This window comes from Ruditapes philippinarum, unplaced genomic scaffold (genome assembly GCF_026571515.1).
Source record: "Ruditapes philippinarum isolate M1 unplaced genomic scaffold, ASM2657151v2 ctg4745_1_1_1_1, whole genome shotgun sequence".
Taxonomy (NCBI): Eukaryota; Metazoa; Mollusca; class Bivalvia; order Venerida; family Veneridae; genus Ruditapes; species Ruditapes philippinarum.
In genome coordinates this window covers 43,983-70,057 of record NW_026865269.1, presented here as the reverse complement: position 1 = coordinate 70,057, position 26,075 = coordinate 43,983, and the positions used below count along the sequence as shown (strand labels likewise).

General features: G+C 31.4%; 1 protein-coding gene across 1 annotated transcript in view; it reads right to left on the bottom strand.

The window, feature by feature from the left end:
• The window catches only part of LOC132728441 (atrial natriuretic peptide receptor 1-like), a 48,957-nt gene that overhangs the window by 5,573 nt on the left and 17,309 nt on the right, over positions 1–26,075 (bottom strand). Inside the window, exons 2-19 of the mRNA XM_060714083.1 lie at positions 21,967–22,179; positions 21,437–21,583; positions 19,144–19,298; positions 18,302–18,437; positions 17,185–17,279; positions 16,303–16,435; positions 15,659–15,758; positions 14,077–14,203; positions 12,103–12,222; positions 10,148–10,252; positions 9,117–9,188; positions 7,473–7,656; positions 6,607–6,759; positions 5,641–5,809; positions 2,961–3,107; positions 2,288–2,411; positions 1,357–1,425; positions 311–485 (exon numbers count right to left, since the gene is read on the bottom strand). Of these exons, the coding sequence (XP_060570066.1) occupies positions 311–485; positions 1,357–1,425; positions 2,288–2,411; positions 2,961–3,107; positions 5,641–5,809; positions 6,607–6,759; positions 7,473–7,656; positions 9,117–9,188; positions 10,148–10,252; positions 12,103–12,222; positions 14,077–14,203; positions 15,659–15,758; positions 16,303–16,435; positions 17,185–17,279; positions 18,302–18,437; positions 19,144–19,298; positions 21,437–21,583; positions 21,967–22,179 (2,424 nt within the window). The remainder of the gene's footprint in view (positions 1–310; positions 486–1,356; positions 1,426–2,287; positions 2,412–2,960; positions 3,108–5,640; positions 5,810–6,606; positions 6,760–7,472; positions 7,657–9,116; positions 9,189–10,147; positions 10,253–12,102; positions 12,223–14,076; positions 14,204–15,658; positions 15,759–16,302; positions 16,436–17,184; positions 17,280–18,301; positions 18,438–19,143; positions 19,299–21,436; positions 21,584–21,966; positions 22,180–26,075) is intronic.

Genomic DNA, 26,075 nt, shown 5'->3' with positions numbered 1-26,075 from the left:
TAGATAGTCAGCTGCAAATTCATTCCTAAAATTCCTTTATGAAAGGGATTTTCAGATTTTAGGATAATTTACAGTTTATACAAATAATAACATGGATGCTAGTATAAGTCTCTTTCAAATACAAAATATGTTACCAGAACAATCAACTAGATACTAGAATCCAGTTGTAATTATATAAAATCAAATCTAGTTTTATTATAAAATACCGCGCAAAAATATTTGTATATCTACTGAGTATGTACTCTTTACATGCATTGGTGATAGAAGGAATCTTATTGGGTAATATTTAGAAAATTATCATATTAAATACCTGAATGTACCCCAATTCTAACTTCTAGTTTTTGCATTGGCATGTGCCTGATTGTAAAGTGTTTTACGGTGTTTAAGATAACTAACGACATGTTGCATATCTCGGTCACGTGATACGTTCCAATTCTTTCTGGTAAACCGGAAACACACATGTAAGCATCTCCGATAGTCTCTACCTGCAAAATGACCAAAATGTTCAATGAAAAATTATGTATTTATCTATCTTTTTGTTGTTGAATGTATCTATTTGTGATCAAGATAGATATATTTTTGTAATTTGGGCTAGTAAAACAAAAATGGTGTTAGTGTTCGCGCTTATAAATGTTTAAATGCCCACTATGCCTCAGAAATTCTTCTTTTTTTTTCTTTTTTTTTCAAAAGCTTTTTATTTTTGGTGTACCTGACATAGATTTCAAAAAGTTAATCATAGGCCAATTAATACTTGAACAATTTCAACTTCTGCTGCTGTTTGGCAACAAGCACTGTCATATTGAAATAGTATTTTGCATGGAAGTCAAAATAGTACTTTGTTTACATTTTGCCACTTTTATGAAAAATATTTCATTTAGAATTTTATGATGTTAAAAAAACTATTAATTTATCGATAACATTAAATATTTTATTCATTTGTTATACAGAATATGGTTTTAATTCAGAACTACGTGCTCAATTGCTTGATGCCCCAAACTAAAATGATAACAGAATAACAAAATGATGCCGGGTCGACTTGTTTGCTCGAGATTGCCAAATTTGAGCATACTCAGTATACTCTAAATTTATATATTTCATAATCAAGAGCGTGTAAACTACCGTCATTAAACCTCGACTTTTGGATTGAGATTACAATAACTGAATCTACCCTTTGTACACTAAAATTATCTTTTTTATTTAAATGGTCCTTCTATACTCTTAATTTATCTAATTTTATATCAAAGGCACCACCATTGAAGTTATTTCATTGAACACTTCTTATTTGCTCCCAATTCGTCTATTTCAGTACCAAAGGCGATGTAGAGGTCATTCAGAAGGTTCATTGTTTGAACTTACCTTATATACTCTAAATCTGTCTATTTCATTATCAAAAGCGGTGTACAGGTCATTCAGAAGATCTACAACCTTTAATAAATAAACATATAAATTTTAAAGTTATGTTGGGAAAAAATAGGTGATATATCCATAAAAAACAAGAATATCTATCATCAGTAAATGTAAAAGCATCTTAATAATTATTATCACGATTGGAAGTTTTACTCTTATACATGTATGGCCACTAGAACGGTTTTCAATATCTTTACACTTGATGGTTATTTCATTAAATTTAAGTATGGAGAATTATTCCATTCGTTTACTCCGTTTTTCCAGAATAACTATTATAATTGTGAAAAAAATGATCCAAACTTGTAAAGCATTGCAACGTTTCCATTACTTTCTGATTAAAGTGCCCAGACTGAATGAGCTGACAGATCTATGTAAAAATTCTAATTTTAAGTTATCAAGGTTTAATTTTCTTTTGAAAACATCAGTGTAGAGGCACTGTGATTTATTCTATTCATATCATCAATAAAAGTACAGTTATCACGCTGCTAAATAAGTGTATAAATCTACATTTCTACTGAAATAAATATTGTTCTCATTTGAAAAAAAACAAACAACAAATATGCAAGAAATTGCCAAAAAGGCGATTGGCGAAAGCACGAAATACTGTCGAATAGTTGAAACTCTACTTAGAACAGCAAATTCGTATTTTGTTTCTAAAAAAAATTTCTGTGAACGTACAATGTTAATGCGTGTTAGAAGAAAGAGACAATGTTATGTTACAATTGTTTTTAGAAATCGGTTTGAATTGGTTTGAATTATGACAACAATATAATTTAGCTGTTGATATACTTAAAAAAAGATATTTCATAAGATACAACTTTACATAGTTAAGCTTTGACTTTGTTTATGTGCAGTTTATTAACTGAAAACGTGTGAATACCTCAATTGGCGAGCTTTTGCTACAAATTGTAGTGAATCCTACAATATCAGAGAAATAAATTGTGACACAATCAAACGTTTCTGGTGATACAGGTTGTCCAGATTGAAGTTGCCTAGCAACCGATCTGAAATAAAAGAAAATATTCAGTTTTACTACAACAATCCATAGACGAAGCAGCAATTAATGGTAATCAATTAATCAATCGGATCTATTAAAAATAAAATTGAAATATACCACTTACAGGGTTTGTAAATTCGAACATAGGAGATTACTCAATCAAGACTACTCTGTGAGATTCTACTGAAATTTGACATCCTACCGACGTAATTCCAACTTGTTGATTCCAAGTCGCAAATACAACATATTTCAACGTTGTATTTACGATTTCGACGTCGTGGCATGTATTCAATTTGATCCAACTTTGATTTTGCTGGGATACTTGTCATAGAATATGTAATTACTTATCATTAAATCGAAGACACTATGATAATAGGGACTTTTATAAATTAAAATCATGCCCAATTTATATATATTACTCTTTAGTTTTCCCTACCATAGATATCTATAGGTATGTTTTGAGAAACTTTGCCCTTACAAATATAATATGAAATTTAAACATTCTGTATTTGGTAATATATAGCCGTATGAAAAAATGGTGGAAGGTTATACACACGGTGGTAAGAGTCGATGTAAAAGTTCCTCTACTTTCTGTTTTTCATCTAGATACGCCTTTGTTCTTTCAGCTGCGAGTGCCTCTAGATTGTCGGCATAGTTTGACATACGTTGTAGCAAATTGTCCATGATGTTCGTCGTTTGACCTCTGAAGTAACAAGTAACATGATTTTGAGGTATCAAGATGTATGTTAGTCTACCAGGGTGAACCTTTTTGGGTTTTTTTCCCGGAAATTATCAATTATTAAAGGCACATTATGGCTCAGAAACAATACATTTTTATTTTTTTTATAAAGGACAAACACGAATCTTATAACGTTTAAGTACTGGTTTAAGAGCATGTTCGTTTAAGTACTGGTTTTAGAGCATGTTAGATGCTGGTTACCTGGAGAAAGTAGAAACAAGAACCGGTTGAACCGGGTGATGCTCCCCGAGAAGGTTTTGGACACAGGAAAGAATAAAAAATGTACAAAAGGCAAAAACTCCAAAATCAGGCATGGCGGAGTTATGTTTTTTTTTACACTGCACTTCTATTCTATGTGATCTACCTATCTAGAAAGTTTCCTGATGACATCTCTTATAGTTTCAGAGTTATGTCCCGGGTAAAATTCAAAGTGTAAAAAATGAACAATGGGCAATAACTTTAAAATTAGACAAGGCTTTGTTAAGGTTCTTTAAGCATTGCAGTTCTATCCAATGATATCTATCTACCTACAAATTTTCATGTTGATACCCTTTATAGTTTTAGAGTTATGTCCCGGACAAAGTTCAAAGTGTAAAAATATACAAATTGAAATATTTCAAAAATTAGGCAAGGCAGAGTTACGGTTTTTGTGCACTGCACACCTACTCAATGAGATCTTTCTACCTACAAAGTTTTATGTTGATACCGCTTATACATTTAGAGTTATGTCCCGGACAAAGTTCAAAGTATAACAAGAGCCATGTCAACATGGCCATCCCCCGCCGAATGTGTTTGCTCATTGGAAGAATGTATATGTAGTAGAGCGGAATAATTCCATTTTAAGAGGTCTTTTGGTAATGAAAACTGATGGCTATAGTGATTACAGATTTGAAACCTATGTGAATACTGATGGCTGAAAATAACAAAGGGCAATTACTGAAAATTAATGCAGGGTAGGTCATCATTCTTGTGTGCTGCATCCCTCCTCAGTAAAATCTATCCACCTATGAAGTTTCAAGTTGATACCTCAAATACTTTTTGAGAAAAAAATTGAATTGAAAAATTAAGTATGAAAAAGAACAAAGGGCAATAACTCAAAAATTATAAAAGGTAGAGTTATCATTCTTGTGCAGTGCACACCTCCTGAGTGAGATCTATGCACCTATAAAGTTTCATTTTGATATCTCAAAGGCTTTTTGAGTTATGCTCTGGACAAAAATTAATTTTGAAAAATAACAAAGGGCAATAACTCAAAAATAATGCAGGGTAGAGTAATCATTCTTAAGCACTGCTCTCCTCCTCAATGAGATCCATCCACCTATGAAGTTTCAAGTTGATACCTCAAATACTTTTTGAGATAAGCTCTGGACAAAATAGCATGAAAAAAAAACAAAGGGCAATAACTCAAAAATTGTATAGGGAAGAGTTATCATTCTTGCGCACAACATTCCTCCTCAATAAGATCTATCCACCTATGACATTTCATGTTGATATCTCAAACACTTTTTGAGTTATGCTCCACTCAGGTGAAAAATTAGGTATGAAAAATAACAAAGGGCAATAACTCAAAAATTATGAAAGGTAGAGTTATCATTCTTGTGCACTGCACACCTCCTGAGTGAGATCTATGCACCTATGAAGTTTCATGTTAATATCTCATAGGCTTTTGGAGTTATGATCTGGACAAAAATCAATTTTGAAAAATAACAAAGGGCAATAACTCAAAAATCATGCAAGGTAGAGTTATCATTCTTGTGCACTGCACTCCTCCTCAATGAGGTCTATCCACCTATGAAGTTTCAAGTTGATAACTCAAATACTTTTAGAGATATGCTCCGGACAAAAATGTCGGACGGAAGGACGGACGGATGGACGGAAGGACGGAAGGTCGGACGGACGAATGGAGACTATTTCTATATCCTCCGCCGAAATTTTTCGGCGGGGGATAATAAACAATGGGGAATAATTCAAAAATTAGGCAATGCATAGTTACGGTTCTTGTGCACTGCACACCTACTCAATGAGATCTATATACCTACAAATTTTCATGTTGATACCTCTTATAGTTTTAGAGTTATGTCCCGGACAAAGTTCAAAGTGTAAAAATAAACAAAGGGGAATAATTCAAAAATTAGGCAAAGCAGAGTTACAGTTCTTGTGTGCTGCACACCTACTCAATGATATCTATCAACCTACAAAGTTTTATGTTGATACCTCTTGTTGTTTCAAAGTTATGTCCCGGACAAGAAAAGCGGACAGACGGACGGACGGACAAGGCGGCGACTATATGCTCCCCCGAAATATTTCGGGGAGCATAATAATTGTGAGATAATTTGTCAGAAAAGTAGCAAAATGAAAACAAAAAGTAATTTGAAAATGTGTCTATAAGCTTATAACTTCTGACGTAAATTCTGTATAATCCAATTCACTTTAAGCATTGATCGTTGCATATTGAATTCCAAAAATAATATTCCACTGTTAATGTTTTTTTACTTACACTCGCATTTTTCTGAAAGATTCATCGAGTTCATTAAATGAAGGTCTATCTAGTGGGTTTGACTGCCAGCAATTTTTCATCATATAGGTCAGGGCTGACGAGCATGCATCTGGAGGGACAACTGGTCGCACAATATCTCCATTGTTATCGGCGAGTATTTTTAATATTTCTAAAATAAAGAAAAGCAAACAATATTTCAATGTTGTTGTTTTTTATATTCAAGGTAAGTACATGCAATTTACCATTGCTGTTGTAAGGAACCATCCTCAGTTTTACAAAATTGCAGACTGATATTAAAATCACCAAAGACAATAATATTTCACATTAAGCTTTTTCTTTTGCAAGTTACATTTTAACAGCGTTTAATTAAAGGGACTCCACTGAGTTTTTTTTTACATGACGGGACTGGAAATAATTTCTCGAGATTCCATTTGATGTAGTTCTAGACCAACCAACAACTTTTGTGCAAAATTCAGATCATTCGCTCGCTCTATATTTTCAGAATAATTATTCTAATTGTGGAAAATTACCTAAAATTTAAAAGCGTTAGAAGGCTTTTCACTCAATTCGGACTGAAAATAGCACAAAAATAAGATTTCAATTCATTTTTGAGTATGTTTCTTAGTAATCTTTTTCGTAATTTTATTCAAGTGCCCGGGCCGATCAATTTATGAAATTCAATTTTTATGTTTTCAGGCTTTTTGACATGGATGGAGTTCCTTTAAGATAAATACTGACTGTTACAGCATGAAATTTAAAATAAGATTTGGTGAATTTCTCTAATTCAGCTGTTTCCTTGCGATGGTAAAAAGCAAAATTTTACATAGTGTTGTTTACCGGAACAGAAAAAGAAACATTAATGATATTAACTTTAAATAGGTGTTCAAAAATGAAATAGAATGTCAAAGCTAAAAGAATAGGGATAAGTTACAAATGAGAACAAATAATTTATTTCTGTTACATTACCATCTACATCTTGCGAGTTACCCTCGAAGGGCCCTGCTCTCATTGCAATCTCTTGAAGTATGATGGCGAAAGAATAAACATCGCCTTTTTGTGACGAGCCGATGACACCCCCGGGAGTCAAACACAGATGTTCTGGTGCTGTCCATAGCAACTCTGAAATCACCAGAATGCATCTTATATGATGACAACAACCTTTGAGTTGAATGATTCTATGTAAATATTTATCAGTACTAACTCGCTGTAGTACTGCAATTTTATGAATTATAAAATAACTTTCTTAAAAAGTTCATGATATTAGTTACAGGTTTTATGGCTCTTCATAATACTGCACGTTTGTAACGTCGCTTTTCATTGGATAATCGTGACGTTTATATTATTAGTTATATAGATCGTTAACAGGTTACATGTATATGGCCCTATATAAACGGCTGTTTGTAAATATAACCCGAGCCGCCAGGCGAGGGTTATATTGCAAACAGCCGTTTATATACGGCCATATAACATGTCAACAATCTTTATAACGAATTTATAATACAGCAAACATTATTTTTTTAGAGAAAAAAGTAGGATTTCTTCATGAATCGACAACAGCCGTGTATATAAAACTATATAAACGTCACGATTATCCAATGAAAAGCGACGTCACAAACGTGCAGTATTATAATATAATTTGTTTGGTTGACAAACACTTCTTTTAAATATTACATATCATCCATAAAAAATTCATTTACAAATGATTTAACAAATATACATATACATGCATAATACATATTATAACATAATAACATAGTGAGGTAACATGTACTCATATAGTTGTTTGCATATTTCAATAAATGACAAACAATCTGACGGGACGGAAAACTTACTTCCACTATTAAATGTACGTGCAAGTTGAGATACTCTTCTTTCCTCTGCTCTGTCTTTAAGAAGCAGACTTTTTGGACCATAGTCGGTCAGCTTGAGAGCAAATCTACTGTCAATTACACAGTTCGTGCTCGAGAGGCGACCATGCACGTGAATAGGACTGTTGTAGTGTAAATAAATCATTCCCTATAATGATATAATATACAATATACATGTATAAATGAATAATCTTAATGTGCAGCCTGACCGTCACTTAAACCCCAAACCATTGAAATACCGTTTCGCGGCTCTACCGACTAAGCTATCCGGCCGCTTACACATCTTCTCTCCTAAATAGTAAAACAATTTTAAACTGTGATACTAAAATGACCACCATTATGTAACGTGGTTTTTGTCTTTATTTCTAGTTTATGTCAAATGTCAATGGACTCAAATTATCTTAAAATAACCACCATTGTGTCGATCTGTTGTTGTTGTTATTAAATAATGTTTGATGGTCATAACGAAAGACAAATCTTCATTTATAAATTCGGCCAAAAATATATTCGTATTTTGGTCTAAATACACTGCAAATATAATTATTATTATTATAATGTTTTATTTTAATATAAATGCACGGCAAATATGGAAATTATAATAATGTTTATGTAATGGTATAAGAGCATATTAGATAATTAATATATGAAAAAATTAGTGTTGGTTGTGAACGGATTTGTTATAATAGAAGCAAACCGTAAATACAGCGGCATTTTGTCTTCCATACAAAACATCACTGTAACCTAACTTTTGACAAAAATGTAAACGTTCATTCAGTAATAATATAGCAAAACGTATGACTTTAGAAACTTTTACAGAACGCCAAAATATAAATTATTAGAAAATACAAATAATATCATTTTTCGGGCTAAAAGGGCTTTTAAGTCTTGGCATTAAATTTGTGCGTAACTGGTATTTTCCATTCTTGTGATTATTTTAATATTCCTTCCTTTCTATACCTTAAAACAATCTCTATCTGGCGTTGTTCTGAAGGTCAATGTCATGCTCATAAGTCTTAATAAGTTAAGCATTTAAATTTAGATCTTTTTTCTTATGTGATGACCTTGGCATTGAATTTTGTAAATATGTTATAATTAACTCCTATATGTCACTATAAAAGCATTCATGTAAAGTTTTATGTGCTTTATAAAATTTCCTTACAGAATCATTTCATATTAATTTGCAAACAAGAAGTCGTCTTACAGGAAATAACAGTGTTGTTGAAATGTAAATGATATTTTTCAAGAACTATTAAACTGAAATATACTAATGAGGTGTGTGACCTTCAATCGCAAAGTTGTAGTTAACGAACGACAAAACGAATCCTGAATTAATTTCCTTTAACATCGTCATCAAGAACAACTCACCAACAAAGACATTTAAATATTAACTATAAATAAAAACATTAAAAACATTATACAAAATTTACGATTCTAATTTTGATTTAATTTCAGTTTACAATTATTCGAACACATGCAATGAAATTTAAGAATCCATAAATGTTCAGATAATTTCTTTAGAAAAAATTGCTTTAATTTGTAAATTAATTAACTTCTTACGTAATTAATTAAGTTTATACATAAATAACAGAAATCTCATGAAAATGTTACCTTAATTATGTCGTTGATGAGCGAATATCTGAATGCCCAATCTAGTTCTATACTATCGTTTTGTAACATATCCTGTTGATGAAATAAACAAATAAATAAACAACATTTTATATCACCATGTATCGTAATTATCTGATGATAATATAAGGTGTTTGTTTCATTCATAGCTAATATACGTCATTTTCACAAGCGTATGCCCAATGCTATCCTTTAAAGTGAATTGGTCTGCAATGGGCACATTTCCCATGCTATCCCTTAAAGTGAATTGATCTACAATGGGCACATTTTCCTTGCCATCCCTTAAAGTGACTTGATCTACAATGGGCACATTTTCCTTGCCATCCCTTAAAGTGAATTGATCTACAATGGGCACATTTTCCTTGCCATCCCTTAAAGTGACTTGATCTACAATGGGCACATTTTCCTTGCCATCCCTTAAAGTGAATTGGTCTGCAATGGGCACATTTTTCATGCCATCCCTTAAAGTGAATTGGTCTACTATGGGCACATTTTTTCATGCCATCCTTCAGCCTTCCAACTGAGGTCCAAAAAGCCTCAAAAAATAAAATTCGAATTTCACACATAGATCAACAATTAAGGACACTTAAAACAGAAAGATGTGAAAAAGTTAATTAAGAGTTATACTCAGATTAAATTGAAAATCGTTTTTGTGCTAATCTTAGCCCGTTGCAACGCTTTTCAATTTTTGTCATTCTTCACAATAAGAATAATTATTCTGGGAAAAAAGGATTGGTCGAATAATCTAAAATTTGCACGCACGTTATTGGTCTAGACCTGCATCAAATGGAACATTTATTTTCTGAATCGTCATGTAAAACACCTCAGTGAAGTCCCTTTAAGAAACCAATGAGGTGGTTAGATTTTGTTGCCGGTTATATCGAAACATAGTTTAATACATGTATATTAAAGCAGGAAATATTCCACAGAGTGATCTTTTGAACTGTCTATATTATTAATTACAATATAAAACACAAAAGGGCTTGAGGTATCTGTCCTTTAAATATAATCACCTGTAGACTTCCACGTGGGCAATATTCCATAAGAATAATACTGTGTTGATTATCCAGACACGCCCCAATGAACTTTGCAATATTTCCGTGAGAGGCAAGCTGCATCTGTGAGAAAAAAAAGAAAGTGTTAATTTAGTGTATATTTATTGACTATTCTTGTATAAAAAATGAGACTGTTAATTAAAAAATTGTTAAAGTTCTGCTTACGTCTCGTGAGTCATGACTTGCTTATACGACTAAACATAAACATAATGAGCCGCGTCACGACAAAACTAACATAGTGCGTTTGCGACAAGGATGGATCCCGACCAGCCTGCGCATCTGCGCAGTCTGATCAGGATCCATGCTGTTGGCTTACCAACTCTATTACAAGTAGAGAGACTGATAGCGAACAGCATGGATCCTGATCAGACTGCGCGGATGCGCAGGCTGGTCTGGATCCATGCTGGATGTTGGTTTTGTCGTGACGCTTATTTAAAGTTCATTCTAGACCAAAAGAAAATATATTCCAAGTATAATGTTTTATACAGTATTGAATTTATGTTCTACATTGATGAGATTAGGATCAGATTTCCCCATATTTTAATATTAGTTTGGTATAAAATGTCAAATTTCTAGTTATTTTCATCTCTTGTCAATTAAATGTCGTGAAGCATAATAATAGCAGGCAAAAAGTGTTGATATTGACTGCATGTTTTGTCAGTGTAATGGCGTTTGTTTGGTTTTACGGCTCGCCAACACAATTTAGGTCATATGGTGCCGTCATATGGCGCTGACACAGGAAAGATTATTTTGGCTAACACTGAGTGTTCAAACATTAAGCAACACCAGGGGTAAAAACCACTTCACCCGCTGGAGCTAACAGACTCGAACCCATTAAGCCGCCTCTTAGGATCACGCAGGGTTAAACGGCGGCTGCAATTCTGATGCTACAACCCGTGAAGGTAACCCCTCAGCCACAAGGATTCGTTTTAGTGACAGCTTGCGGTAAACATATACATATTATACAATGCATTACGGTGATAAGGTTTAAACTTATTACTTATTGGACCTTACTGTCTGCACAGCATCATTAAAAATCATAAAAAAGAATAAAAACTATTGTTCTGGTCGGAGTATGTTCAAATACTGCGTTGTAAAATTTTAGTTAATTAAGGCGTATTTAGTCGGGAAAATAATTAAAAAGTGAGATGTTTTTTTACCTGAAGACAAAAAATGCTGAATGCGACATAATTTGTCATAAAGAAAGAAAAATGTAAACAAAGTGGTATTTTGACTTCTATTCAAAAAACTAAATCACTATATAAACTTTATTAATTGCCAAAAAATGCAAAAAGAAGCAAAAAAAAGCTCAGCTATGGAATCAATGAGTAACCTTTTTGGAAACTGGGCGGGCGTGAGGGATGTTGCACTTTTTCATTATCCCTCATGTACAGACCGAGTCTACAATTTTAATGTAATTTTGTAGTGATTGATGCTTCCGAGGGATCACATCCTATCTGGTAATGGGTCTTAAATGTAAATGTTCATTTTTAAACATTTAAAGAAGTGTACGATGTACATATTTCATCATGCCATTATGCTACAAAAACGAGATACTTTTAAATGGATTTAACTCAATACAGGATTGAAGCAGTACCTCTAGACGCTTGCAGAAATCATGATCACAAAATAGACAAATATGATTTTTTTGCCGAATTTCACATTTTTTATTCCTTATCGTATATAAATCGGTGTGAAAAGATGAATTAGCTGTTTTAAAGTTCATTCCGTAAGGTGAAAGTGCGAGATTTCACCATTTAATCATTCAAGCGTCTTGTCCGGTATGTACCGGAATACGGTATTTAGAGTGGTGCTCCAATTCTTTTTTTTTGTCTCACTCCTTTTAAATAATATACCAATTCAAATAAATTCAATTGAGTGAAAAAAAATAAAAAGGATATAAAACGAAGTACCTGTCTGAACTCAACAGCAATCTGGCGTGTAATTTCAACGTTTTGTAAATGCAGTTTTCTAATAGCAACCGTCTGATTTTTACAATACCCTGTTCTAGTAAACACCTGCGCAAGTTCCTCCTTTATGAGAAAAGTAAAATATACATGTACATTTTTGTTTTTCAAATATTATAATGAATAAACAATAACAATATTAGATCTACATAAAGACTGGATCGTGTAATGACTGAGATAAAATGGGAAGAGAATATTAAATGAGTGTAGGTTCAAATTTACAGCATTTTTTGAACGAGTTGAATAAAATTATATTATGCGAGCCACTAATGAGCTAAATATTATTATATTCAAAGAGTTCAATAAATTTAGTAATGAATCTACATGAACATGATATTCTTAATATCATATACCCGAAATAAAGACTGTTTAAAGTCATTAAAAGAAATAGCGCTAACATTAACTCAAAATCCTCACAGTGATTACCTCCCTTGTACAGATCTCTATACTGATACGTATACAAGATTGCTTTACGCTATTTTTGTATAACGCAAATGACGTCACGTTAAAATATATGCACGGCCGTGCAGTACCATTTTTACGAAGTCGCAAAAGCGGCACGGGTATGTGATAAATAAGTGTAATGAAAGGGATGAACATGCATCGTTTTTGTGGAAAAGTTAAACGTAAAACATTACCCAAGTTATCGTTTGCAACTGTTTGTGTCACATATACATGTATATAATGAAATATTTATGATATACCATTTAATACTGCATTCTCACGATGACTATAATTATATAACGACGAAATGTGCCGAAAAATAATAAAATGTGTCAATTATTTACAAAGCCGTGACGAGTGAACATGTAAAAATCAACGCATTAAAGTGACGAACATAGATCATGTGATAATCACATTTCTCTGCTTAGATTTGAGAAATAATGACATATAGATTTTCGTTGTTGAACTTGTTACTTTTCCCCATAATGACATTTTATATCGTATAAACAATCTATATGTTCCCTATCAGACCTAAATAAGTTTCATTATCGTGTAGCGTTTTTCTATACCTTTTTGTACGAGGTTTTGTTATTTCCCATAGAAATCAGAACATGTTTTTAGTAACTTAATAATTAACAGTCCTTTTAATGACGTATAAAGAAACGCTGCCATTTAACTCGTTCCATTTGATATAAAAGAGATAATCGAAAATGGTATTAACTTTCTAACCCATGGGAATGTACAGTTAATAAGGGGACATACAGGTTAATTAGCCTTTCTGCGATATCTTTATTAATTTTAGAACACTCCATTTATCTCAGAATCTCATGCCCGCCATCATGATTTAAAGATACTTTGTAAACTGTGATTGACAGAATTAAAATTGCTCATTACAATAAGTAATTGACAATATAGCCTTCAAATCCTATATTCATTAAAAATAATAGCCATTTCACTGTAGGCGAGTCATTGCCTTATTCTTCAATTAATATATAAGGCCATGTTCAGAATTGGAATATTCTATATATAGATGCGTTCCGCATGTTAGTATAACAGCCTTCTTATAAATGAAATTCAAAAAATAAAAAAAATAAATAAAAAAACAATCAATGATATGATAAAATCAGTGATATGATAAGGAACCACGACAAACTTTAACCAACTTCAAGATTTCTAAATAAATATTAAATATGACGATTGATGAATTTAAACCTGTTTTATGATTTCGCCACACTTATTTAAGAAAAGCACAAAAAATACGATTTTCAATTCATTTCGGAGTATATTTTCAAATTTTCTTTTGCAGATCTTTCTGTTCAAAAGTGCCCCTAATTGATCAATGTAAGAAATTTAAATTTGATACTCTTAGGTTTTGGACATTAGTAGAGTTCCTTTTATGTAAGTAATAAGCACCTTCTTTTGTATTAGGTTTTGGACATTAGTGGAGTTCCTTTTATGTAAGTAATGATCACCTACTTTTGTATCGAGAGTCAGGAGTGACTTTGATAGGAACGAGTCGTTCAAACGTCCTTTACGAATCTGTATATCACTGTACTCAACCAACCATGTCTTGCGGCCTAATTCTTGTTCTGACTTTATTTTCCTGCAAATAATATTATATTTATTCATTTAGAGCAAATTATACGTATTTACGTTGTTTTTTTTCCACATGATATTTGCTTTCTATCATGAATTTCTATAATATGCCATTTTATACAAATTAAAGCCCTTACATACATATGCACGCACCTGCCTACCTACGTACCTACGTACCTACATTTCGTTTTCATTACTCAGCAATTTGAATATTTTTCATCAAGCTTTTACTTTTGGATTTTTACACAAGCTAAAATAGAGGATAACAAGTTTCAAGTTTCAAATTTATTAGCATCATCAGCAAATCAATTGCCTTTGGCCATTTACAAAGAAAACACATGAAGTATGGCAAAGACATACAATACAGAATAGTATAATAACAATACAAATTCATACAAACAAAAACTTTCATGAAACAGTTAAAGTTTCAAGGGTATTTTTACGCAATTCAAAAGCTTCTTTAATAAATTTCGATAATAAAATCAGTTTCTTTTTGCTGTTACAAGACATAATACTATTAAATTTATTCAAGGAAGGCCATGATATGTTACCAAGGTATTTCTGTCGAATTTGAGAGTATTTTGTACAACATAGGAGAAAATGATATTCGGTTTCTGTTACATTTTGATTACACATTTTACATAGACGATTTTCTCTATCTAATCTACTATATCTGCCTAGTTCTACCTCTAAATTGTGTGAACAAAGTCTTAAACATGTAAATTGTTTTCTATGCATATCATTGGTAATCTTATCTAAATAAGTTTCATAGCTAAATGTTGTTTTAAATTGTCTGTAAAAATCTAATTTAGATATATTATCTAACGATGTATTCCATTCTTGTATAAACTGATCACGTAATGTTCTTTTTAACAGAGGAAAATAATTCATACTTGTATCGAAGTTAAGTCTTATATGCGAATATCCAAGGTGATCTAAAATGGAATGAATTCGACTTGCCCAACAAGAAATATTTACATTGTTGCATTGGTCAATATAAGCATTAAAAATAGGCATGTTTACAGAATTTTTAATTTTCAACCAGTATTTGAGTGCTCTCTCTTTTGCAATAATAGACAATGGAAATATCCCTAATTCCCCATAAATTGCCATATTTGGTGTCTGTTTACGTACTCCTAACAAATATTTTAAAAATCTTATATGTAGTTTATCTACTTCTTTGAAATTGTAAACACCCCAAATTTCCGATCCATAAAGCAAAATAGGTACAACCATAGAATTAAAAAGTTGTAATTTGGTTTTGATATCTAATTTAACTCTATCAAAAATAAACATAACAAATAAAGCTATATGTTTACAAAAAAATTAATGTGCTTTGTTATATGAATAAGTCAACATCTTTCAATTAGCTTTATTTGTTAATTATCTCATATAAGGCATTGTGATGAACCATTAATTTAACTGTTAAAATTGGTATATATAACATCAAGTAAATAATGACGTGTAACTATACCTGTATGACAATGAAATAATAATCAGAGCAACCGTTGCCAAGGTAACAATAGAAACACAGATCACGATTATTGTTGTTGTGTTGTTATCTGAAATAACAAACAAAAATATTCTACAGAACTTATATTCGTTAGATTATTTCTATTCTGTCATCAAAATACAAAACTACGCATTGCTGTTTTGACGTTTTTCGTATTACTCCAGGTAATAAAAATAAAATTAAAACTTAATATTAACGAAAGAATTACCAGGTGATTTTCACCTAGAATTATTCAGTACTTTAAACTTTCTTTGTTATGAGACGATAGTCTTCAAATTTTGTACAAAATTTATGCTAAAGCGTCTGTGAACTTCTGAAACATAACTTTGCGAAATAATAAAATAAATTTTGACGCCGGTTACATGGGTAGTCATGTTATTTCTTGGAAGGAAGAAACGTTGATTCGAAGTCAATCAATTTTACAAGAATAATTCATTAAATCAGCGTCTCGACGTTTTTGCAGAAATTTATTAAGCAGATGTATATTTACAAAAATGAAAACCAACAACATCAAACACAAGAAACTCCCATTAATATATTCTTAGACAGTACTCCTTCATTTACTCTTTCTAAAAAAATGTTTCTTTATTTACCTGGTGGTTCAATGCAAAGTTCGTTGCTGTATCCACAGCGTGGTTTGTTTACCGGAAGTCCGTTTGGCCATACAATGTCGACGTTGTTTTCGGTCACGTACTGCTGCGTTGCTCCACGAAATCTTCCTACCAACTGTATGTGAGAACAATTATACATGAAGTCAGGCCAATATTATCTACCTTAGGCATTTGACAATACATGTATTATAGTCCAAAAAAAAATAAGTTCATCATTATATGACAGGTATTTAATCTATATTATAATGATACATTAAGTATAGCCAATATTCTCTACATTGGACAATGTATTATAGTACAAAGGGATATAGTACATGTACCATCATTGTGTAACTTATAATGATACAAGAAGTAGAGCCAATATTCTCTACATTGGATAATATTATAGTACAAAGGGATATAGTACATGTACTATAATTGTGTAACTTATAATGATACACGAAGTAGAGCCAATATTCTCTACATTGGGCAATATCATATTGAAAGTACCATCGTTATGAAACAGATACTCAATCTTGTATAATAATGATACATTAAGTAATACATCGGATAATATTATAGTGCAAAGGAAAATAGTTCCATCATTATGTAACAGGTATTCTATCTATATTATAATGATACATGAAGTAAAGCCAATATTCTCTACATTGTATAATATTATAGTGCAAAGGGATAAATACCATATTATGTAACTTATAAATTCGTGAAGTAAAACCAATATTTTTACATTTGACAATATTAAAGTGCAAAGGGAAATATATTAAAGCGCGAAACATGACACTGTGATGGTGACGCGCTGGCCCTATCTGAACACAGCACAATTGTGCATTTTTCCCATTCACTGTGTTGACATGACTTTCTCACCTGAAATTCCCTCGTATCCGGCGACTTCATGTCAAAAACATCAAAGTCAGCCACTCGATTTCCAACACCGTCAACTTTAACGGGCCCTGTTATACCTAAACGATATTACGTGATAAACGCATAACTAAAATAAATATTGATGACAAGATTCAAGATTTTATTAAGGCACAAACATAATGTCTATTGCCATAAACAATAATGGCGTGTATACATACATATAAACATATTAACAAATGCATATAACATCTAAATACGAGAAAAGTAATATTACATATATATAATATCACAGTCATGAAATAAATATTAAGACTATAATAATTAATGTTTGAAATTAGTTGGAATTAGCTACCAGTTGTTTCTCCAGCTAAAGTTGCATAGTAAATAAATTGAGATAATTTCTTTATAACATTCTGTTGCGAGTTATTCGTTAACATTTTAAATTTGTGTACATTTGACCAAGAGCAGTAGTATTTAGGTAAATATTCTCTTCGTAGATCAATGTAATACGGACAAGCAAGTAAAAAATGATATTCCGTTTCCACTACATTCATATTGCATTTTAAACAAAATCGTTGATTTCTTTCAATATTTCTAAATCTTCTTTCTTCAATCATTAATTTATGAGCAGAACATCTAAAACGTGAAAGGGCTATTCTAAATTTACTATTTATAATACAATCAAGATACTTCTCTTTTCCAAACGTGTTTTTAATTAAACTATACGTATCAAGTTTGCTAGAATTATTAATTTCAGAAAACCATTGTTGATAATATTGATCATATATACGTTGGATAATAGACTTAAGAAAACAAAAAGTCATATTTTTATTACGATTTAACCATTGTGACACAGTAACTTGCATTGTATCATGTATTACGAGGAACTTTATGAGTACTATTCGGAACTGAATAAATTGTCATCATATAAAATAGCTATCTATACACGTGGAAACCCGTGCTACAATACCATGGCTGATAAATAAAACCATTTGCAGATCTTCAACATGTGAACATATCTTTGAAATTTCATCTTTGTGTCAAATAAACTTAAACTCTATTTTCATCAAATAAAACAATTGACTCCTTTAATCGATAATCAATTTAACGAAATAAATACCATCAAATGTTGAATTCCATAGTCGCTGGGCAACGAGCATTCCATCATTGATATCCCCTCCCTCGTCAAGGACAGTTTTATACGACAACGCCAAATACATGGCACTGTCGTAAAATGCTGTTATGAAATAATTCACCTTAAAAAAAAGACATAAATCATACTTTATTTATATATTCCACAATAAACGTCTTCGGAAAAAGAATAGAATTAAAAAAATGTATTTAAAGTGCTTTACTAAGCTCTTCCTTGACTTAAGATATTTTAATCACAAAAATTTATTAAATCTGTGTAATTTTTATTGATTTTTTCTTTTTTGAATAAAAGAATGAATAAACTATGTTACCTATTGCAAAACAAGTAAAGGTGGCATTTTCTTAAAATAAAATGCGAGTTTTCTTAATGATACTATAGAATTATATTCCTATTGTGACCACCTAAAGTGTGTTATTTTTAAACAAAACATATCTACTTTGTGTAGAGTCAAAACATGTTTATTTTATATTTACAAAGAGGCTGTGTGGCATTTATCAATATTTTCTCATATTAAATATGAGCATAGTATATCTTCAAATAATACAATTTTCTGTATTAAATGTATTTACAGCCTTTCTGCCATTAAATTTCCTAATTCAGGTTAAAAGCTCTATCTGTTTTGTAATAAGTCTCATTTAGGCCATAACAATGTACTTCAAACAGTTTCTTAAAAATGTTTTATGACGTAAATCAATGTTTTATGACGTAAATCCATGACAATGCTTTCCATGGTAAGCAACTGTTAAAAAACCCTAAAAGACACTAAATATGGGTATATTTGGAGGTCATGTTTGACTATTAGATAATACCTTCTCCCCAGCTCCGAATTCATAACCGTAATCTCGTTTGGCTCTAAGTTTCACTTGTTCCGCAAATAGTTCGTATTCCGGGTTATCAGGCTGTCTAAGTGTGAGCAGTAACAAAGATTCATACGCCTTTGTCACTTCATGGTCCTTCTCGTCACCTAGGTAACGAAATTCAAAGAATGCGTCATGTAAATAATCGTATACAGTATAGAATGTACGACACAAAGACCTGCTCGCATTTACATATTGATTATCAAACAAACTTACAATTACTAAATAAAAGAACAAAAAATCAAACAAACAAAAAGTGTTAGAAGTCAAGAAAATTATTTACGGGCGCCGGAAAGTAGAAGCAAAGTGAATTGAATTAGATGCATTTTAAAGTGGTATAAAAATTATCATATTCATACCATTCGATGAAAATAAATCCCTTATTCATAGAAAAACTTGAATTTTATCTACTGAGTATGTATGTATATCTTCGTTCTTCAGTTATAGTATTGTATAAGAACTTCAAAGTTACAAGCTATTTGTGATTTAAATGAACAATCGTCCCTGGTACTTGGAATATGACCTGTCATGTGCCTTCCCCTCCGTGACAAACATGACTCGGGAGAGATTAAGAAAAGGCCATTGGTTTTACCTATCATGCGGCTTATATACGAAATTAGCTTATTGTTGTACATAATTATGATGAACTTCCGGTTTACCCTTTCTTTCCTTTCTTTGTGTAACGGGAATTTGAACACGTGATTAAGTATAACCAATCGTCTCACCGGAGAACATGTCATAAAGGAGTATTATTAAACAAGTTCGGTTTTGTTTTTCAAACATGCACGTTAAAATCAAAACAGATAGTCATTGTTGTTTTATTTAAAAGACATTAAACAGTTAAAGCTTAATATAACAATACATTATTTATATTTTTTATATCAAAGCACAAAAGTACATTGAAGAAGATAAGTTTTGTCAGAACAGACCTGAATACACTTACATACTTTTGAACAATCGAATACACTTCTAACAAGTAAGTCAGAAAGAGGTCATTAAATCACAAAAAAATTGATTAAGCTGGTATTATTATGTATAAATGGATATTAATCTCAATGAGGTATAATAATGAGGCCTAATTGTGGGGTAACTCCAACATTGCTCCTTCTAAATATTTTGAGTTTAAGTATATAAAATCCGCTTCAATTCCATTTATATATACTAGTAGATGTCTAAATGATATAGAGGATATTTGTTTGTTTTGCATGTAAGATTGAAATATAATTTCACTGAGTGAACACCAGATGCAATATTTTCACGAGTGGCGTAGCCACAAGTGAAAATAAAATAGCTGGTGTTCACGAATGAAATATATTTCAATCTTATATATAAAACAAATAAATTTTCTTTTCATTTCATGCTTTTTAAGTGATTTTAAGTATTTTTTTTACTGATTTTGCCGCGTAATGTCGCGCATTCTCCCTTTTGACGTCATCACATCATGACGTCACATCATCAATTTTGAAATATAGTTCTGTTAAATTTCTCTTATTTTGTTACATTTTAACATGATGTATGGTGACGTCGACTTTCTTTTCCTAAAGAAGCAAAATTTACGCATGACGGCATTTATTTCTGCCTGTTATTCCATTTAGTTATGATTATCTTTTCATCCGCATTCAGATATAGTTCGGCTACAGTGAAAATTATATTTTATAAATTTCACTAGTGGTTTATCAGAATATAATCATCTGATATATTACAATAAAACACTGGAAAGCATGAAATAAAAGACATTTAATCAATAAGGTATTATTTGTCATATATTTATACCCTGTTTAGTCTCTAATAACGTTACGCTAGGGAAATGCCATTGGCGCGTTTTAATTGAAAATATATCTGACAATTTTTTATTTATGTTTGGAAAAAAAATATTATATAGAATTTCTCACTTAAAACACATTTTAACCTGAATGAAGACACTTTGTAATGTAGAAAATGTACTTATAATGTACAACATAACCTCATTCTAATTATATGTGAGATGAACACAACCAATAAGTCACACGCAATATCGCAATAACAAGTGTTCCAAGAGAGGATACGATTTTTATCAGATTCAAAATCTAACTTCCTTCTTTTCTTGCGGTATGGCACATATCGTCACTTGCACATACAGTCATTCAATTAAAGAATTCATGCAGTCGTTTACCATTTGGACAACGCTAAAATCACGCGAATTGAATAGTGACGTAAATTAACGGAAATGTCGTCATAACAACGTCATTATATATGAGAACCTTACCTCGAAGGAATTCCGTGTAATATCCAAGCCAGTCACTTGGAAATAACTCCATGGTTATAAAAACGTAATCCCCATTTGCCATGCCCAGATGATATGCCCTGTACAGGAAGTCTCTCAACATGTCCGAGTTACAGAAAATTATGAAAACTGAAATTAAAAAAGTAACAAACGGCTTAAATATTTACAAATAACGAGCAATAGAAATAGAAATTTTATAGCAGTATTTAAATGTTACAATTATATTAAATCTTTATTTGCATTGAGAAAATTGCAACCACTATACGATTTTAAATTTTAAAATCATTGGCGACTCTTTTTTGTCTTCAGTATGTTTTTTTATAAAATATATAATCGATCATAAGGCTCGTGAGAAACATTTTGTCACGTTCTAAATTTTCTCATTATGCAATAAGAGTCCTTCAACAAAATTATAATTACTGAGATGCTTTAAAATGATTGTCGTTGAGCTACCAAGCTTTTGATTTGTTAAGAAACAGTTTAATAATAGAATACCGAAACAAAATATTTACCCCGGGCATGCGCACTAGCCTCTACAAGAAGGTCTCCGTAATCAGATACTTTGTCTGGGATGAATGGGACATCATATGGCCGTGCAACTGTACTAGATAATCTGAAGTCGTACACGAGGTTCGAAGCCGCAAGATCGAAGAAAACGTAGGTCAGGTCGTATATGATAGCAGTATTCTTCCACTTGTATTCTTGCATTATGGCTGAGATAGAATCTGTGAAACAAAATAATAAAAGGAGAATGAATAATAATGAATGCCTTTAAAGGCCAATTATGTCTCAGGGGAAAAAAAACACTTTTATTCTTATCTCTCAAAAGCGTTTTATTTTTGGTGTCCTGTTTCCAAAACGATACTAATTGGGCAATGACCGGAACCATGTTTTGCTACTTTCCTTTTAAGCAATTGGTAAGTTATATTGATTTAGTATTTTGTATGAAAGTCACACTATATATATATCACAGATAATTGTCTTTCTTCAGGTGACAAGCATGTGGCATGCTCTAAAACCATTATTTAAACATTATAAAACTTTTGTCTGCCATTTGTAAATTAAGAAAAACTTATTTGTTTCTGAGGTATAATTCCCCTCAAAATAGGAGAAATACCAAAACAGGTTTCAAGGTTGGACAATGTCGCCCACAAACATATATAATTGTTGTTTCTTTTTTCTTTCTCTTTTTTTATTAGAATAATCATTTTTTATGTATTAGAGGTGAAAGAGAATGTTTAATCCAACGTGCCTTTAACGTGTATGAACACATCCATCTACTTCTTAATTCAAAATTTCACCATTCTCCTGTTTTAATGTTGAATTCAACTTTAGCCGGTGCTAGGGGGCGTGGACGGTAGTTTGCACTTGACAGTACCGTTCTTGAACAGGCTCAATCAAACCCGGCCTACAACATTTACAATTTTTCCGTTTTGTATTTTATTTAGGAATTCTTATTTTTTTCTATTTTAAATGGTACAATGATTTCGTGCATGTTCCATTTGATTTTAAGTCAGTTTGCAGTACATATTTTACATATTCTTCGATGTTTGAAAATTGTTTTAGAAGCATAATTATACACATATATAAAATATCACTAAAGTGTGGTTGAAACCTGAAATACAACATACAGGAGCTTTAAATTTTTATTATTTGAGCATTGACATTAGGACAAATATTTAAATAATGCGACGGCCATAATTACCATTGTATGTGTTTTTTAAAACTATTATCACTATCATACCATTTTCTAGAATTACGATGACTTCTTATAATTGAGCCGTGCCATGACAAAACCAACATAATAGGTTTGCGACCAGCATGGATCCAGACCAGTCTGCGCATACACGCAGTCTGATCAGGATCCATGCTGTTCGCTTATCAACTCTTTTACAAGTTGAGAAACTGACAGCGAACAGCATGGATCCTGATCAGACTGCGCGGATGCGCAGGCTGGTCTGGATCCATGCTGGTCGCAAACCCACTATGTTGGTTTTGTCATGGCACGGCTTATATTCTTCAAATTAGAATAATTTGTATCTTATATGTAAATCATTAAACGAATACAAATTCTTAATTACAGTTTTTTAACTGATTTAATTGATTCAATTTTATTGATTTTTGTTGGTTGTTAAAACAGAAAAAGAAAAGTAAGTTTTATCTTTATTTAGATTTGTTTTATTAAGACATACGAGTACTATAAACCAAAGTAATGAAGATATTAAATCATAACTGTAATGTCAGAAAGAAAAGTTAGAGATAGAAAGAGAAGAATAAAACGTCTAGTAGTATCTGGGCATTTTTAGCAGATTGTTTAAAGTGACTAGGTCTTTTATGAATGGAAAATATGTGAGACTTTATGTTATTATGTTGATAGCAAAACTTATTACTTCTCTTGTAACCCTAGGGTTAGACAGGGGGAGAGTATTTCCCCTGATATTTTCTCTTAACTTGAATGGGCTAAGCCGTTTCATCACCTATAGTTCTAAAGTGTTAGGTAAATACGATAAAAAATAGGAGTTAGACTGAAGCAATCACACTTGTAACATTGGCTAAACAAGTTAAGCAGACGATACTGTATTAATGGCAGACACTACATAATACTTTCAAACATTTTGAATATCTACTGCGATGCTTGGAAACTTAAAATAAAACTCCCCTATATATAACACGAGTCAATATATTTTGAAGTGAAAGATTGCGAAATTTTCCGTAATTTTTTTTTATAAAATGAAACTTAAGAAATAATTTATGAGTAGATGTATTTTGGGTTCTTATCCAACAGATTTGGTTAAAGGCCAATGAAGCACAATAAATGCTATCATTTTTATTTCTCAAACTATTTTATTATGTTACCTTGTTACAGTTTTGAAGAAAGTTACTCATTGACCACATAAATGAACCACCTTTTGATTCTTTTCCTCTTTGCCATTCAGTATACAAGACTTAACTCCTTTATGTAATTAATAAAAGTAATTTAGTATTTTGTATGGTAGACAAAATACTACTTTGTGTACTTCTTACTACCTCAACGGCATATAACTGCACATACTGCGCTATTTTTTCAGATGTTACACATCTTGCAAGCTCAAGATCCATTATAAAAGCATTATTAAACACGCGTCAGACCTTTTTAAAGAGCTAAAAGTGATTGATATTTGAAGCACAGTGTACCTTCTTCAAAATAAAACAATGATTGCAAAACCAGATAGAAAAATAATGTATTCTTTAATACAAAAGATCGTCCAATGATCTCTGCTTACCTACAGATATTCTTAATCTTTTTAATCAATTACTCTTTTTATAATGGCTGTGAATGTCAGGATTTTTCGGAGAGAAAAAACTGATTCAAAAAAGCTAATGTCTTATGAAAAGTACTTAAAATCTAACTGTATAAATATCTTATCTGTTAACTGTTTCACAACTTTGTTCCATCGTAACAATAAATGCAAAATTATTACAATTATGTACCATTTTTGTAACGACCTGCCGACGAAATGTACGAGTACATTTTTTGTATGTTTATTTATAATCCCCCTTTTCTCTATCATGAATTCATCTTAAATGTCTTGGTTTTTATTACAAGATCCTTGCGAACAAAACATGGAAAATAAACATTCAAAAGACATTATGCTCATTTTTTGCACGGTGAAGTTGAGCTGAATGACAATATATTTGACCAACAGTTGATAATGGAAAATGTTTAAGATAAAACATCAATCTGTTTAAAATTTAAAAAATACTGCCCTACACGTTTTTATAAGAATTGTTCTTAAATTATATTTAATATTATTTAAATATAAACACGTTTGATTAAACATAAAAATACTTTTGTATATATATACATTTTATTGAAAATGTTATTCGTCTTCAATGCCGTGCGTATTACAGTATATATACAATGACGTTGATTTCTCTCAAATCTCTGTTCACCGTATTGACCTGTTTGAAGTTTAAAAACATTTGTTGACAACCTTAATTGTTAACATTTAAAATTACAAGGCCTAATATCCAAGTGTTTTTCATACTAAAAATAACTAAACTTTTAACATGATTATAGTATGTACTTCTTTAACAGGACTGTTCTTTATTTACATGTCATCCTTTAAATATATAATAATAAAGAGGATATCGTACAAGTTCACCGTATATGTTGAACATGATGTTGTGTTGACCTTTAATTTTTTTGTCAAAAAATTGAGATGTATTCTTCTTATTTCCTTTGAATTACTGGATCCCCATATTTCTGATGCATAATGTAAATAGTAAATAGAGCCAACAAATGAATCAAATAATTGACAAATAATATCATGTTTTAATCGATATTTGCGATAAGTTTAATATGTAGGAATTCTAAGGCTTTCGGTGCTTTACCAACTAAATGCTTCTCTCCTAATAGAAATGTGTAATTATAAAATCAAAGTGCTGCAAGCTCTGTGGTATTTTCTTATCTTTGCAATCTAAATCGTACAGTATATGTGTATGTATTTTCCTGTGTAAGTTTATTTTTAATTACTATAGTTCATCTTGCAGGGCACCGAGATGCAGCGACTACGTTTAGATTTTTTTACTATAACAGTTTGAGTTTGATACATACGGAATTTCCATGACTAGAGTTGCA